Source organism: Temnothorax curvispinosus, unplaced genomic scaffold, assembly GCF_003070985.1.
Source record: "Temnothorax curvispinosus isolate PA1 unplaced genomic scaffold, ASM307098v1 QBEX01014009.1, whole genome shotgun sequence".
Lineage (NCBI taxonomy): Eukaryota > Metazoa > Arthropoda > Insecta > Hymenoptera > Formicidae > Temnothorax > Temnothorax curvispinosus.
Window position 1 is genome coordinate 154,670 of NW_020223789.1, and position 17,650 is coordinate 172,319.

At 40.6% G+C, this 17,650-nt stretch overlaps 2 protein-coding genes across 2 annotated transcripts in view; one reads left to right on the top strand and one right to left on the bottom strand.

Annotated features, from left to right (window-relative positions):
* LOC112464218 (sushi, von Willebrand factor type A, EGF and pentraxin domain-containing protein 1) overlaps nt 1-9,460 on the bottom strand; it is a 25,848-nt gene extending 16,388 nt beyond the window's left edge. Inside the window, exon 1 of the mRNA XM_025031079.1 lies at nt 8,723-9,460. Within this exon, the coding sequence (XP_024886847.1) occupies nt 8,723-8,780 (58 nt within the window). The 5' untranslated portion in view covers nt 8,781-9,460. The remainder of the gene's footprint in view (nt 1-8,722) is intronic.
* Nucleotides 9,461-12,502: 3,042 nt separating this feature from the next.
* LOC112464209 lies at nt 12,503-16,148 on the top strand. Its single transcript, XM_025031064.1, has 10 exons — nt 12,503-12,655; nt 12,741-13,023; nt 13,094-13,315; nt 13,395-13,470; nt 13,625-13,806; nt 13,887-14,139; nt 14,510-14,731; nt 14,859-14,939; nt 15,066-15,163; nt 15,690-16,148. The coding sequence occupies exons 2-10, from the start codon at nt 12,922-12,924 to the stop codon at nt 15,792-15,794; spliced, it is 1,341 nt and encodes a 446-aa protein (XP_024886832.1). The 5' UTR covers nt 12,503-12,655; nt 12,741-12,921; the 3' UTR covers nt 15,795-16,148.
* The last annotated feature ends 1,502 nt before the right edge of the window (nt 16,149-17,650 follow it).

The window sequence follows — 17,650 nt, forward strand, 5'->3', positions numbered from 1 at the left end:
TTAAAGGTTCAGCGCTAAATCGAGTACAGTTGGAGTATCGGTAGCGGTAATTAGGAACGAGTTCTTCGAAGAATACTCGACGATCGATGGTGGAAGAAGTAAGAAAAGTTGCGTGAAAAACCGGTCGACGGCTTCTGCGTAATAACGATGCGCTGGCAATGTGAGTGAGTCTTCGGCACGGCTTCCTCGGGTCTGGGTCACTCGGTTACAAAACCTTGAAGCCGAAATAACGGTACTTGTACCCACGGAGTTGCTTCGGAGTTGATCGGGATTAACCGCTGTCGGAGCGTGTGTGTGTCACGGTACAGTTCTACGCTTATTATCATTAACGACCGATATGTCGGCTCTGTCACTCCAACGGTATATTGAAAATAAGAATATACCGTCAAAATTCCAAATCTAGGCATAATTTAACCATAATCATAGATTCCGGTATACGTGAAGCAGGAAGACGATGGCTATTTCATGATCAAATTGGATTAAAAGTGATCGAAAAGACAGATTTAAATTATATAATAAAATCTTCCATATTAATTTTTAAGCGATAATTTTTTGTTTAAATTCGTAAATTGTTAAATTTCGAAAATTGATAACTTTCGATAACTTTCTATTAAGTTTTTACTTTAAAAAATTGTCTTTGGCCGGTATTCATAGTCAGCTCTTATATTTAAGGCCGTCTTAAGTACAATCTTAAGATGTCATAAACCAATCACAGAGCCGTATTATCATCTTAAGACATTATTTAAGACGGTTTTGAAATAAGAATTGACTATGAATACCGGTCTTTGAATTTATTAAATATTGCATGCTTAAAAATTGTACTCATGGAATGTATCAAATTACATACCAAATAAAAGCATTAATGGCATTGACATCAATAATCTATTATGATTTAAATTCGCATTTACCTTCTTCAATTCAAAGTAAACGTCATTATAATGTATACATTCTAACGTTCCATTCTACGATCCGTTTAGCATACGTTATACCCTAGTCATTAACGATTCGAGACATATGTCGTCGTCTATCGCTCTTATTCTTAACATTGACACCGTGTTACCCGAAACTCCGTTACGTGTCCCTCATTCATACATGTTACCTTTACATGTGAATACACGGGAGGGAATTTAAATTCCGAATCGTGATCCGTAATTTCGAGATATTTTGAGGCAAGTCACGAGCATAGCTATTTCCTGTCGTTTAACCATTACAAAAGCATCTTCACACGTGGCCAAAAAATATTTGCAAGTGATTTTCAATTCGAAATCGAAATCTCTAAGATTGAAACGACAGATTTGTGTTGCAATGAGTTTTATTAATAAATTAATAATAATAAACTTTGTTAATAAATTAATAATACAATTTTATTGATGAACTGAATTACTTGCCGAGTTATTTGTGATTATTACGAACTCGTTTGTGATATTATAAATTTTTGTATAGACATAAAGAATAATTAAATTCTTTTTATGAACTATTGCTATCAGCTAAATTAAAAAATGTAATTTTGATGATCGCATAATGTACCAGGCCCAGTCAGGAATATAAAAGATCGCGCGCGATCGATTTGTGAGACGAGCTTTTGAAATACCTGCACCGTGCGTGCGGGCACGTTGTTGCTCGGCCGCGTTAAGCAAGAACGTGTGTATAACGATCGACCTGTGCACCGCGGATCTGTAACGTTGCGCACACGTGGTATCAGTAGAGCTGATTGTCGAGGAAGTTAGAAAGTAGGCGTGCCCATGATCTATCGCAAGTGGGAGGGGTCGATCCACCGGGTGTATGTATATGCCGATACAATAGCGGAAGGAGGCTTTACACCGCACATTACGATCTCTCCCGCGTCAAGTAGATTACCTAACGAACACCCAATATTTTACCACGATCGACTCGCGAGCCGCAGTCGCGAGGTCTGGAGTCTTTTCTTTCCCCGGCACATAAATTCCGGTACCTGAAGGCAATTCAGCCTTCTCCAACAAATGAGCAATTTGCCGCTTAGCGTTCAGTGAGTAACGGGGTAACGAACCTATCTTTGCACGCTGCATTTTGTTACACTTTCTGCGTTCTAAAACGAAACAATGTATTGTATTTACGCGAAAATAGATGCAGTGCAAAATGTAGAAAGTGATCGCGCCGATAGAAAAAAAAGGAGATAAATTCTGCGTTGTTAAATCAAATTTATTACATCTTGATCGAAAATATTATACAAAAATAGCAAAAATGATTTAATTATTTCCGCTCCTCTATTAAGTATTCCGGTCAAAAAATGTTTGAAAGCAAATTCGCTTTTAGTAGAATTAAAATGATTTCATTTTTACATAATTACCGCAGTTTTTTCTTTCCGATTAACTCACTTCTCTCCAACAGCTGTGCATTTTTCCATCACTTTCCCTTCGGTCTCGTTGAACTTGCGACATGCGTTGCCAGTCGCACGCCTTGCGACAATGAGAGCTTTCGGGACTGAGAACAATGGCGATCCGATCGCATCGAATTTAACGGAAGTCGCCTGCGGAAGACAAGGCTCGCCGTGCCGATCAAATCAGACACGCGACACTTTTTCCCCCGCTCTAACCAACGATTTTTGATTGGCGTAATCAGCCAGGCTATTACGTGGCGGCTGGTTTGCGTAAAAGCGACGCTATATCGAGAGCGAACTTTACTGCCGCGCCGAGCGAAACCGGTTGACAATTTTATCCGCCGATGTACTTTCGGCAAAAGACTTGACATCCACGCTCGTATACACATTACCGGTAATTATGACTTCTTACTGTATTTTACGATTATTACAGTCGTATTTATTCATTGCCTTGTGTACATGGTCGTCACGTACATAAAAGAATATAAATAAATTTTGACTTTAATATTTTTAATTAGTGATGTAGTGAAATTCTAAATATTTGGAATAATTCGCGAAGATGAATATGGTCCTCGTTGAACGATGCATTAATGCAGTAGAAAGTTACATTTATATCGGAAAATAATGCATAAAAGATAGAAAACCGCGGTAAATAATGCCCTTCTCGGCGTATTTTCGTTTGAGAAAAATTCTAACTTGATTGAGGTGTCTGTAAACGAGACGTAACACAATCGAAGTAGAGCACACTTTGTAAACCGACAGTTTTAACGGAACATTGTCGGTTCCTTTTGTCGGTTGCGTCGATTCCCAACTTTTTTCTCCACCTTCGCCTTCTTTCGAAGGCGTTATCGCCGGAAGATTCGAAGAGAGTCTGCTTTATATCGAGAGGTTTCCTAATCCATTGTACGAGGCGAAACGCGCGTGGTGTATCGAGCCGTCGTTGCGTCATCTTTCTACGCCTAACCTGCCGTGAAATGTTATGAAACACACCGTGGCGCAGTGGCTCGATCCGTCAAAACTGCACTGCACGCCACGAGCGCAGCCGCTTTCGAGGCCGATTCGGCGAGGGTGCATCGCGCCTCCGTCCTCGCTGCTTCGGTGACCTCCAAGGACGCGACGTCGCGACGAGAGCGGCGTGAAATTGGGCACGTGCGAGCTTCTCTCCAATTAGTAGCAAGTTTGCGGAAATGAAAGATGTGACGTACGACAGTGGTGTTCTGAGAAATTGTGATCTTACAATGCATGATTAGCGATCATACAACATCACTTATCAAAAATTGTAAATCATATCCCACGTCGACATAATATTTTATTTGATTATCGAGCTAGTCGTAGTATGAAAAGATCTTAAATGGAGAAAGGAAGCGAATGAAACTAGACTTCTTTCGTGCTTCTTGTGATATTTATTCTTTTCTTCTTGCGTATGCATTAATTTTTGTGACTAAGCGTATAAATTAGAAATTTTATTAACGCAATCGCGCTGTCCGTGATTTCATTCAATAGTGTGGAGGGAAATAAATTTCTCTTTCTGAAGTATCAATTGTTGAAAATCGAGAGAAAATTTCAGATATGGGATATTACAGCTTTTCTACAAAATTTAAAATCTTTGATCACGATTCTTCTACTTTTTATTCTTGAGTACACGTCATAAAGTTTGCACTGAGATAAAACGTTATAATTTTAGTTAATGAATCAATTCACGCGCGCGCGCGTGTTATTTTTTAGTTGAATCTTTATTTCTCCTTGAAAGGCGGAAATATATCAAGCAGAAATTTGCATCCATTTGCATTTCGTCACGGCGTCTGCATCTGCACAGCATCTGAAGGACCCCACCCAAGCGTACGTTCGATTATGTTCATTGCGCGCTTCGCATTCCCTCGTTCGGTGTAGCTCCAATGGCTAAATGTTACAATCGTCCCAGCGTATCTCGTCTGTCCGCTTCCTCTTTCCCGGAATGGAGAGGGAAAAGGGTTCTCCCTCTCTGTCGATGACGACGTTTTTACTTCCCATCGCGAGCGTGAACGTTACGTTATATGTAGGGCGATCGCGCTGACCTGCCACCCGCGCACGCCAGTGCGATCCGATCGGATCGGCAGCGATCGGCAGCGTGCGAACTCGGCTATCTCGTCCGACACTTCGCGCGAACAAGCACCACTCGGTGTAAAGGTGATAAATGAGAAAGAGATGCGAGAAGGGGCTTGCGGATTACAAAATCAGCCAGCAGGTCTGCTGTAAGTCGAAGGTGCAAACGAAGTTAGCGTTACAAGTTATACTTATTTGAATTGTAAACTCGGATTTTTTCTCTGCTCGTTCCTTGCAGACACGCAGATACTCTCCCACTAAATGTGAAAAAGTATTATGATGTATTACGTATCATTATAGAAAATTATGGATTGCCTTAGGCCCGACATTAGAATTTGCAACTACGGATAGTGAATTATCGGGTCTTCCAAGCATTCATTCATTGTCTTTTTTCCTTTCCATTAATTCGAAATGCATCGTTTCTTAATTAAGATTTATAATACCGCCTCCAGCGACTTGTACTTAATAACATAGTTACAATTAAAGTAGAGAGTCTAACCGCAGGTTTTATTCTGCAGACAATCGGCAAAAATTTAAGAACAATCGGTGGATAAAATAATTTTATTGTTATGAATTATAATTGTCTCTCTCGCAACGGTTAGGAGAAAACCGCGAAGAGAAGAATCGTCGTCGGAATTCTGAAATAGCGCGAGCACTTTCACAAAGTAGCGTTTTTCTCGGTCGTGTGCGAATGCGTGCGCGTGCATACTCATATTACGATCGTCGCCGCGAGGACCAGTTTTCTCTGCGAAACCTTATATCAAGCATATTGTTGCTAAATAGACAAGCAATTTCACGTCTGTCGAGGCAAGTTTCTAGCAACAGAGAAGTGAGAATTTATTTAAAACTGCGTCAACGCAATTTTTTAATACGATTCTAGTTGTACAGTTATTAGTTTATTTCTTCAAATTTTTCCTATCGTGATGTCTTGTTGTTATAAATCAGATTTTTATTGTGTTTCTATCGCCGGAGTTATGTGTCTTCTTTTTATTCTGCAATCTTGAAAGCTCAGCTGAGCAGGTACACGCCTAAATGGAATTCACGCCTACTGTCGATCGTTACCAGTCGATTATTTCTTTCTGGGCGCAGGAGTGTTCCCGATCCAGGAATCTGTACGGTCAGCGCCAATCTCCTCCCACGCTTCGATTCTGCTCGATATAACGGAAAGTTCAAGCAATCATTGAACTCTCAAGTGGATCTATTAGATCTCTCAATAACCTGAATACTTTGAAATACATAATATCTCTCTTGATAGATTGATCTTTTATCTGAGATAAGTATTTATCTCTTCGAGTAACATTTATTATAAAAATTTACAAGAATATAGCTGCATCTAAAATAGTTTATTATAATTTAAATATTTATATCTCATTTTTGTTGGAAATTTATTAGGTAACAAACGTACAAAGAAAGGGCACGGACACACAACAAGGTGTCCGTGTTAAATTATTTTTAATAAACAAGTAACACATTTTCCAACCATAGTAAACTGCGCGCCGACAAATTGTCAGACTTGCAACACAGTTCTGGTTGGCGTAGTAAAATCCACTCCCTGCCATCTAATAAAATCGTTTGGATTTAATTTTGATGCTAAGCATCTAAAATCTAAATAACTGTAAAGAAATTATTGCGAAAAATATTATCTCAGCCAGGGTTCGAACCTGGAACCTCCCTCATTCACCTGTTTATTAAAAATAACACGAACCTTGTTACGGCTCTGTGCCCTTTCTTTGTATGTTTGAATTTTAATCATAGGAGCCTTTTAAGATTTTCATCAGGTAGATTTTTTGCTAAAGAAGGAAAACAATTTAGTTTGCGATAGAGAATACCTATCACATGCACTGTGCGCTAAACACGGTTATTACAAAGAAGCACTCTATATATTTACTTTCAAATACTTTAAAACATTCCTTAGAAGCGAATAATCTTTTATGCAAGGAGGTTGCATTTTCCCGGTGGAATTATCGATGTTACGTATGCATCGAGGAAGAAATATGCGGGAACAGGCTTGTGAAGGACGAAATCAATCTAATGACAGTAGCAGATCGCAGCGGGCGATCGGTACGATCGTACCTAGTTCCAGACGTTAGATAACTCGGTGTTTCAAGGATAACGGTTCGTGGAAAATATGTAAAAGCGGCTCGCCCCGACATAAAATGTATCATCTACATATCCCGTTTCTCGCGCCGCCGCTCTAGTTTTCATCCCGTTTATTTCTTATGGAGAAAATAGAAGGTTCGAAGTGCGAAGTAGGTCGGACGTCGGCGTCGCCGGCCAGATCGTGTGTCGGTTGAGACAGGTGGGTCGCTCCCCTACTTCCGGTGTGCTCTGCCACGTACAGTCCAAACTTTTAACCCTCTGACTCACTCTCGAAGTGCATTAATGCATGTAGCTCATGCCATTTAATTTTAATGAATGAAATTTCGACTCATTTTAAAGCAAATATGATTAATTTTAATGGAAATTTAGTCTATTTTTTTATTTTGCATTAAAATGATTAAAGACACATAGTTTATCAGCAAATTTCAGTTTGCGTTGTATTCGTTATATATATTTTTCGTCAAATTTTTTATAATCACGTAACTTAATCAAGGTCTACGAGATTGCGTAAACTCATTTATCATCGCACGTGTTTCTCACATGCGAGAATTAACGGGCCGACAGCCCGTTTGCGTCATAGCGAAATGTATAATTATATTGAACGGAATGTGTGGTGCAGAACGTTTTTTATTCATGGCATTTGAGGGGCTGCGAATGGAAAAATATTGTATCGCGCGAATTAACGTGACTGTTAGACGGCAACGAAACGCACGTCACGAAGTAGAACGGGGTAGTGTATCCCGAGACTTTTACTCGTTGGCATTTAGAGACGAGGTATTCTCGCTCCCGAGAGAGTATCTATGAGTGGTGGATATCCCGCGGTGTCAGAAAGGAAGAGAAAAAAAACACGTGACAAGAAGCATTTTCGACTTTAGCCATTTCGCGAACTGGGAGAATGCGAGAGACGCGATACGAGCCAATGGCGGGACTTTATCTACGGGATATACCGGGTGACCTCGAGACACCAGAAAACCAGCGAGGACGAGAGAACCGAGAGTGGGCGGTACCTGTTTTTGCTCGCTTACTCTCCTTTCCTTGCTCGCCAGGGACAAGGCGGATAAAACGCGCGAGTCTGTCGAAGGGATCCTTTACCTTCCTTCTTCTAGGATTCTGAGGCTGCGCGCTCGGTAATTTTAATGGGGGTCGTTCTCACGAAGCGAGTAAACTAAGTGTGGGTATTCCCTCGCTAATAGTAACTCTCAATTTTGTGCTCGTTAAAGAATTATTATTATTGATAATTACTCTCGGAGGATAACGCGGATCGTGCGGACGTCCGTTTACAACTATTCTTAATTCCGTACACACCTGAGACTTTTCCGATAGGTAATTCGCGAATAAAGTATCTAAATAAACGTTTAGAGAAATTTATTCCGAAAGGGTCTTGCCCCCTATTGGGAGTGCTGCACTCGGGGAATGCACTCTCTTGAGTAGGACGCTACTCGGTGAGACGCGGAGAGGATGCACGCGTACTTGCGTCTGTTTTGCATTTCGCGAGAGATCAATCGCGAGCGGTAGAAGGCTTTCAGCGGGGAAGATCCTCTTTGTGAGACGCGCATCCTTCTTTTTTTTTGCGGGAAAGGATTTGCCTCGCTTGAAACGTCTCGATATATATCTGAATTGTGCAATCGCCTTTTCACTTGTTCGCAGAAAGGAGAAGATAAAATATATAATTCGAAAGTGGCGTAATACAGCAGTAAAGTTTCAAGTAATTAATCGAAAATAATAAAAATTTGAAGAATTTTTATCTATGCTCTTAGCGTATTTGGATAACAATTTATTTTCTTATTAATTCGAAGTTTAGAAATCTAAATTGAAGCTTAATTAATTATCTCATGTTTTAAGTTGCGGAGGATAGTAATCTTGCATCACGTTTTCACAATCGAAGTAGATTTCTTCACTCTTAAATATCGCACATGACTTTTAGATGAGAAATGAATCGATAGTCTATATTTATCGTTACGTAAGAGCCACGCGAATCCAGTAAATCCCTTCTCCAAAAATATATGTTGCGATATCAACTGTAATGCAATTAGATTAAATAGATTAAAGACATTAGAAGCTGCGTGGCTCCGACTTCTCTATAGAAGATATTATAATGTCTTTGATCCGACCTCTGCCTCTACTTCGATTTACGCCACTTTCAAAAAATCGGGCGAATCTACCATGTGTCGTGACAATACGTGCCTTGTGCGTACGCGAGACTTCCCACGAGGGGTAGGATGATCCCGTACACCAAGATCATTCTCCACGAGTCGGCGGGACGACGCGGCGCGATCACATCGACAATCCAGCGAACCAGGAACCACCTCGGCACGCGAACATCCGCGGGGGCCCGCACAGGGAGCCTCTAGAAAACACTCGCGCACTACGAACTTTCACGAGAGCTGGGTTTCTTCCCTCCGTCTCGGATGAAACCAATGTCAAAACGCCGAGTAGAACAATCCGATGAGAACACCGTATTCCACCGAAGCCTAAACGCTCCTTAGATCCGGCTGATCCTTTCGTATACCTTCAACGCTGATCTTCTAAAACCTTTCGCACCATTGACATTCCCAGTGAGCGATCCCGCTAGTTCTTTGGCACTTCCCTGAACGATTTACGCACTCGTCAATTCCCGATCACAACCGAATACTATTCAATCTAGAATTATTTGGATGGTTAGACGCTCTGGCTAACCGCGGCATTGTCTAGCAATCGCTGTTTCTTCGGGATTCTCCATGACGCGTCCTGGTCCCTTGCACATCTCTGTCGACCCGCGTACGCAAGATTATATCCTCGGACTTGATGACACTCGATTAACGCGAACCTACGTGAATCGAATGAAAGATCCGCGATTACGACGGAACTAACTTGTCGGCATTTTACCCGCGATTTTGTTCGCCGTACAACGAGTCGGGATAACCGACGACGATCCGTTCCCTTCACCGGTCGACCGTCGAGTGCCCCGGGCCTCAGGCCCCCTTTGCTCTCTCGACGGCGATGAAAGTCTCTCGCGCCGAGCAGAGCCGACCAGCCGAGTCGAAGGAACAACTACGTTCAGCTGCTATGTTCTGCTGCTACGTTTTCATGTAGCATCAGCCTTAGCTAGTTCATTAGGCCTTTATGTTTATGTACATCTTTAGCCGCTTTAGTTACGTTACTCGTTAAATGCCACGAGAAGAGCACTGAATATTTTTTGACAAGGAGAAATTAATTTTTAATTTTTAATTGGATCGATGGTATTGTAAAAGAAGCATGAGTAATCTTTATATCAAGGGAAGACTGAAATAATAATATTATTTTTGTAACAATTACATACAGAAATAATTAATTTTGGTAATTTTTAAGCATGTGAGATTAAAACAAGAGGAAATTAGGATAAATTTTTTTTACAAAGATGATTCATAAAAAATCTGATAGAATTAGACAATTGACGTACATTCTAAGAATAATTGAGCAGTAAAGTTTCGATAATGCGAATGTTTATTTTAATTTTATAAAAAATGGTTTTTTAAAATTCGAAAGATTTCGTACAAATAAGAAATTCTTTCTCTATTATGAAGAGAATTACGGAATATAGTTTTGACTTACGCGACATCGCCGAGAACCGGTAGAGTTTCCCAAATTTCTTAAATTCTCTGTGCAAATCGATGCTAAATCCTATCTACGCTCCACTTATTCTTCGACAGGTTAGAAACATGAGACTCGGCTAAGTTCTGAACCAAAACCGGATTATAGACCGAAAAATCGTTATGACCGATCGACCCCCTTTTGAAGTTACGTTAAAAAGGACCGGTTCCATCGTGAATGATATCATGAGGGTGGACCGCTTTTTATTTGCGATCCGGTATAATTGCGGTTGGATCCGGTCACCGACAATAGCGTGACTTAGAATAGAAAATAAAGACTATTTTATCAGGGATAATCTTTGAAATATATTTTCTATTTTCTTACAAAAGAACTATACACATTTATATGTTACATAATAGATTTCCAAAAAAACTTTGTCGCATTTACAATTGTGAACAAGATTGTGAACCTATAAGGTGGAATTTTATCTAGAGTATAATAGCAATACATTATTAAAATAGTCTCAAAAACTTTGGCGGCTTTCAAATTCTTGGATGGAAATTTTTCCAAATTCCTATGGATCGAAATATTTCGCAAATCTGGTGTCCACAAGTATTATGATTCCTATTTTTATATTTAATCAGAACTTTTTTAAACGTATCAGGAACTCTAGAACTTTTTAGCCAACTTTATTAATTACATTCTGCGAAATTGAAGAATGGGGTGCTAGCTTCGTGGAGATCGGCTCAGGGAAAAAACACTGTCAGTCGTGGTCAGTGACGCGAAGTCGCCAGTAAGGTTACCGCGGCTTTACCGTTAAGAGTCCCCTCTCTGGGGGCCTTCGGCCCCCGGCCACTTCTCGGGCCCTCTCCTCCGACCCCTTGTAAATCCACCGCGATATTCCGCGCGATCGCGTTTCCATTCCGGTGTCTCCCGCTCCCGTCCTCGCTCGTTCGCCGTCTTTTTTTAATCATCTACCGACGTCAGCTTGGGCCCCTTTCACCTCCAGCGAGGCTTACCTCTTCTCCGTAGACTCGAGAAACGAAGGCACACACACAGATACGTGTCTCGATGTGTCGCACCTCTAGAATAAGAAATTGACGTAATTAAGAAACATGATAGTGTTCTAATTGTAAGATAGCGGTTGTTAATATCGATAGGATTCTAGAAAGCTGATTTTAACAAATTAAAAATCTTATTCCTATAATAAAACGTACAGATTATCTCAGATTTCTTGCTCTAATTGTCCAATTTATGTCTTTTTTTAAATTAATATATATATTTTTGTTTTTTTTGAAGAAGTGAAGTTGAACTCAATTTTTCGCTATGTAAATATTTTGACATGTACTTGAAATAATCATGATAAAAGGGAAATTTATATTCAAATAATGGAAGCACGGCTTTAACAAATTTCTGGCGAGTTAACGTCGAACATAAAGAAAATGCGCGAACTTTCCCCTTTCGACGGAGACTTCACTTTTTTTTTTAAAGCGGTAATTACGGACAAGTTGTTGAAGACACGAAACACGTATAACGGATTAACGAGTCGGAAAAGCCACGTCTGCTTTCCTTCCGTAAATTCTTCAGGTTGCCATATGTAATTATAATCACATATCCGCGTTTATAATTATAATTATATGTATCCTGTGCTTCTTCGTAATTACTACGAAATTGTCAGCTGAATGCATCGTGTCGAATATTCGTTGACATAATGTGACACGCGCAAATTATAAATAAAATTGTCAGAAATTTATTGATGTAAAACAAAGATTACTGAATTAGAAAAGTCAACGATTAGATTGAATTTATCGCTTTATTTAAAAATTATATATAATTATTTTTATCTATGTTTCATTTCCCTTATTGCAGTTTTCATAAAAACTTTGGTCGAATTCTTGCTTTTAATTTCTTCTGTGAAATGAATTGTGACCGTATATATAATATAATAAAAAAGAATAATTTTTATCGTTAAAAAGGAATAGGTATTGATATTATACAATGTCTTAACAATCTGGCAATATCGCATCACGCTTGCAATACAATAATTTATAGCGCAAAAATTAAAGTATAAAAATTCGATTATATTACAATTATAATTCAAAAACTGATTATATTACGAATTTAAAAAAGGGATAAGACTTCCGAGCATTATGCACTTAACGTATCGATGATTTGTTGGAAATTGCAAGAGAAAAAACGTTAATGCAGACTAATGTATTCCAGTTGTTAAAACAATCTTATCTTTCGATTCGCTCGCGCGATTCTTCGACAAGAGCGCGGTTGGTTGCGTCTGACGGGCTCGCAGCTCGGTCGTTCAAGTCCCAAGTATCGAATGGTCTCGTTCAAGTTCCAAATACCGAATGGCGTCATCTGACAGGATCTCGTAGTACTATCTTTCGTTAGGGTAGTGGAGCGATGACATGCGAGGTAAAGGCACACGCAAGTGCTCCGATGTCTCATATGGCGGATACCCGACGGGACGACGCCGGCGTCAATACGGAGAATCATGATTTTCCCACGGGACAATCGATAGCTCAATCCTTGGTTCGTTAATTCAATTAGGACGATGTGAGTACCGAGATTATTGTCGATCAAAGACGGTTCTCGTTTGTTTCAATTAGCGTCGCTCGTACGGCCTACTTTTTTCTTTCAGGAGAGATCTGCGTCGTGTCGGTGCATCATTTCTCAGCTTACCACGAGATTGTTGCTTCTAAAATATTCAGCACGATGAATCCGTCTAACCGTGTATCGTACCTCCTTTTTACGTGCTCAAAATGTTTGCGCGTGAGACAGCGATGAGGTCTATCGGGCAGCTGGTCTAAAAGAGTTCAGCTATGGCTGAAGGTGGAACGGAGCCAAAGTCTATTGACGGTCAGATCTCGAGGGGTCAGTTAGAGATAAACGAATGCCTCGGTAACTGGTTGACGTACTTACAGGTTGGTATTGCTTACGGTAGTACTACCGTTGTGCTGCCACATGTGTACAATAAAATTGTCTCCCGTACAGACACTTAATGGCCTATGTACAGCTGGTACTAAACTGGCCCAATCCCTGCAAGCGCTTCTCTCCGCGCACGATACGGTGGCGCAGTGCCGTCTGACAGGCCAATGTCTGGCTGGATGGGAAGAATTGGCGAGAGCTACCCACGTAGCCAGCAGTACGGTTAAAAATCATGTCATCACCGCTCTGAGAGATCATGAATCGCGCGACAATGACGGGGACAAGCATGTTAGTAATTTATATTCAATCAGATTCTCTTCGTCGTTAGACTATTGGCATGACTGATAGGGTACTTCCATTCTTTCAGGATATTCTCAGAGAAAATCTCTTGACATTCATAAACTTGCAATATCAATTCTGCATTGCTTGTTGCGAGTGCTTGGGTAAGCCTTTCTAGGGAGATATTCAAATAAGTGATATAGCATTAAAGTTACATTTAAAAATTGAAATTAAAGTAGGAAATTTAGTCAGTTAATGATTATATTTCGGTCCTGGTGAAATTAAGAGGGTTCTGTTTTCGCTGATTCATTTATTCAGGTGGCATGGCGGAATGCTCTTGTTCTCAGAGCGGTAGCGGCGATTGCGACATCGCCGCGCTTCAGCAATGTTTCGAGCGTCTTTACAGCTCGCCGGTACTACCAATTTCCTCCTCGTCCACCCAACAGTCCGTGCTGAATTGTCGGAGGTCCCCCTTGCCGTATTCGTTGTTCCCTCTGCAGGTAATTAACACATTTGCAAATACGACACGCGACACTCCCTGTCGCAAATAAGCGCGTCACGCTCGGCTTCGTGTATCAAGGTTCAGAGGAGATGGTCAGAAACGGCGGCGGCGGAAATGTCGGGCGAGTCCGCCGAGAGCACGATGAGGCGTTGGTCGATGCCCTGGGATTGCAAGCACGTTATCGAGTGGCCGCGCCAGGACGCGAGGTCGCGATTAAGGGTGCCTCAGCAGGATCGCAGTAGATCGACCACGCCTGACTCGATGTGGAAAACGTCGATGGCTAGTCAGGATGGTCTCCAAGAAGCCATTCAGCTATTGTCTTGCAAGCCAGGTAGCAAAACCTCAGTCCCTCGCGACAGTTTGCGATAACTTTGTTTTGTGCGTATCACGATTTTTACATAGCGAAAGGAAACTTCGCGAGAAATTGTTTTCCGCGAAATGTGGGTCAGAAATTGTAACTTAAACCCTAATTTCTTCGAAATTTAAGATTTGAAATAATTATCTGAAGATGAACGTTTGATTCCGAGTATCAGAGTACTCGATACTTTTGCAAGAACGACTTTCCTTTCCTTCGTAATTTCGTCTAATCTTCGCGTAAGATCGAAAGGGCACGTTTGGCGGGCTAAATATATAAATTATATAGCTATCCCGTTTTTGCGTTCTCGAATCTGACGATTCGAGGGTTGTTGTACGTTGTGCAGGAGTTCGGCCGTCCAATCAACTCTCGGCTTACACTAGTCAGCATATCCCGGGCGTCACTTTGACGACCTGCAATTTCGACTCGAATTACGACTCCGCTATTTGGTCGGGGTCGCGTAGGATAGGTTCACCTAGGTGCTGGCCGCAGGACTCCAGCGATCATTCGGATCAATCCGGGCATCGCGATAGCGATCACAGCGTTCACAGCGAACACAGGGACTCGGGTAAGGCTTTTCTCGTCGTCCTTTTAACACGATGATCGACGGTGTATCAATCCCTTCGCGATCCTTCACGTTGAGCCGCGTAAGGGATCGCCATGAGGATTGATACACCGTCGTAATATTGCTACAGAACAGAGCGGTGCCAGCGGCAGTCACGGCGATAGCAAGGACAGCATTCACTCCCATAGCGATCATAGAGAAACCGAAACCGGTGAGTGCGTCAATATCTCGTGGTCGTGATATCTCGTTTTATACCGCTGAAACATTTCGGGAGTGGCGTTAAGGCTTGACCGATATTCGTGCGTGATGATCTCAGATCGAATACGTTTTTTTGAAGGTACAACGGACACCCTGCCGTCTCGCAAGAGCAGCTCGTCGACCGACTCCTGCGTCTCGGCGCACAGTCGGTCAGGTTCGGAAAGCGCGGGTGGCGGGGTAAATAAATGAGATCAAGTTATTTTCTCACTGTTAGAGAGATAGAGAATGGGAGAGTGAGCGAGTGAGAGAGGGCAAGAGGGAGAGAAAGAAAAAGAGAATACAGTGTTAGTAAATCTAAGTTTATTAAAACTCGTGTCTTCCAAGACACCGGCATCCAGTGAATAAAAAAAGAAAAAGAAGATGTTCGTACACTGACATTTTCGCATCACAAACTTTCGGATTTCGCGATCCAGAATAACAGAATAAATTCTACGTATACATGTCCTATATACAAGAAATGTAAAAAAAAAAAATTAAATAAAATGGCTAAAAATGCAACGCTACAAGATGATACGCGTTAACGCATATAGGATGCATGCAGTTGAAAAGAAACAATGACGGCGTACGAATAACTTTTACTCGCTGCGGTTGCACTCTTCTATTTACACTCTTTCGTTATGTTACACAACGCTCTTTCGATGTTATTTAGAAACTAGTCTCTCGCCCTCCTCTCTTATTACAGCATAAACGTCGCTGATTTTAGGAGTGCACGAGGTCGCAATTGTACTCGATGTGGAGCGGCGGCGATCTGTCCTTCATCAAATTGCCGGAAAGTAACGAGATACAAGATGAACATCCACCCACTTAAATATCCGACACTTTTTGTTTTATATCCAAAATGTATCCGAAAAAAAATCTCATCCTTTGGATTACTGAACCGTGAAACGATATCTCTTTTTTAAGAGATATCTTGGAAGAAATATTCTCTTATCTTTGAAGAATGTGCTCTGCACATTGAGAAAATAAAAGAAATTCAAGAGATTTTTTTCTCTCGAAGCCATTTTTGACAAATAAAGCCTCGTACAAAAATGATTTTACTCTACGTTGTATTTTTTCACGAGGAATTTTCTTCTGTACTTCATGATTCACATGGTCCAGTGATCCAAAAATAAATCGTCGCCACGATGAAACTTGTTGACCCGTGAAATCACTTAGAGATGCGATCAATTTTATTTGTGATGTATACATGTTTGATATTTGTGATATGGCGCGAGTTAGTACGTGCATATTGAGTGTGCAACTAACGATAGAAAAATATATAAAGAACGTTATACAGGCTGTCCACTTCGTAATGTTTACGTGATAAATCACACGCGATGGAGTTCGTAGAAAATCACTATCGATGATTAATTTCTATTATTTAAGTATATTATGTATATACATAATTTTGGAAAAAACAATTAATCATTTACATGTTGAAACAAATGTCATGGAAAATATTAGAAAATGCACCGTTATAAATTTGAGTAATTTTTCAAAAAATTACAGATTAGTTACTTCGTACTTTGGTGGTTCTAGCGTTAAAAGTATATTTAAAGAATTGTTGTTAATCCAATAAGAGAGAGAGTATTACGAAGTGTAACTCCGTCTGCGTTTAAAATATGGACGTTCTGTATGTTGTTAAAACTCGTATATACAGATGTACGCATGATCCAATTGAGAAGTATCGTTTCGCTCATTTGGGGATTACTCTCGCTCGATACCAAAGCGCACGTGCACGTTATTCCCGCGCTCTGTCGCGTCGGTTAGCGCAAACTTCGAGAGTGTCTTTGCACGCATCTCGTTAGACATCACTCGATCGATCCCGAAGCATATCACATTCCACTCGAAGAAAAACGGCGCGTTTTACCCATACCCTAATCGCTAATGCGTGCATATCAACTGCCCTAGAGATACGCAGTGCTACCGCTCGTAAATTTTCGAACATTTCATCTCCCACATTACGTACATATTCAGTATGTCTGCGTATTACATAAACAAAAGTCTTAAATAAAATAGAATTATCGTTAATCTAGCTCTACGATTTTTATTTTAATCATTTTTAAAATATATTTTTGGGCATGTTAACTCGTCATTCTCCCTCTATGTGCCTTTTTTTACAAATATTAAAGTCTTTATATAAAATATTTGAATAAGGAGATGAGATTAAAATTTTCACTTACCATAAGACTTCGTTATACGGTAAGTGGAAAAACTGTTCCTGCAGGCATATAGCGTCGTTTTACAGAATGTCCGGAAATTTATCAGCGGTACTGTAATCCACAATAATCTTTCCCAGAAAAATGTTGAGAGAAATCTCGCGTGTGTAAAAGCAATCTCGATTTTCTAATCGAGAGCGATTTGTTGTATGTACAATTTTACTTATGGCACGGATGCGATAATAAAGGTTTTCAATGTTGTACGATTAACCTAGCGTTGCACAAGTGCATTCTTAGTAAAAAAAAAAAGAAACAAGAGGCTACATTTACAATATTGTATCGTTGCAGTCATATACAAAGACCAGGCCTCTCCAACAAGGTCGTGCTTGATCACGTTCGCGCTCGACAATACGTGGATTATTATATCACGTAATCGGCGCGACTTTGTGTCTTAAATTATAAAGTTCGTAAAAATCCCTCTTGAGAAAAAGGGCGACACTGAAAGTATTGTCACAATCGCGATCGA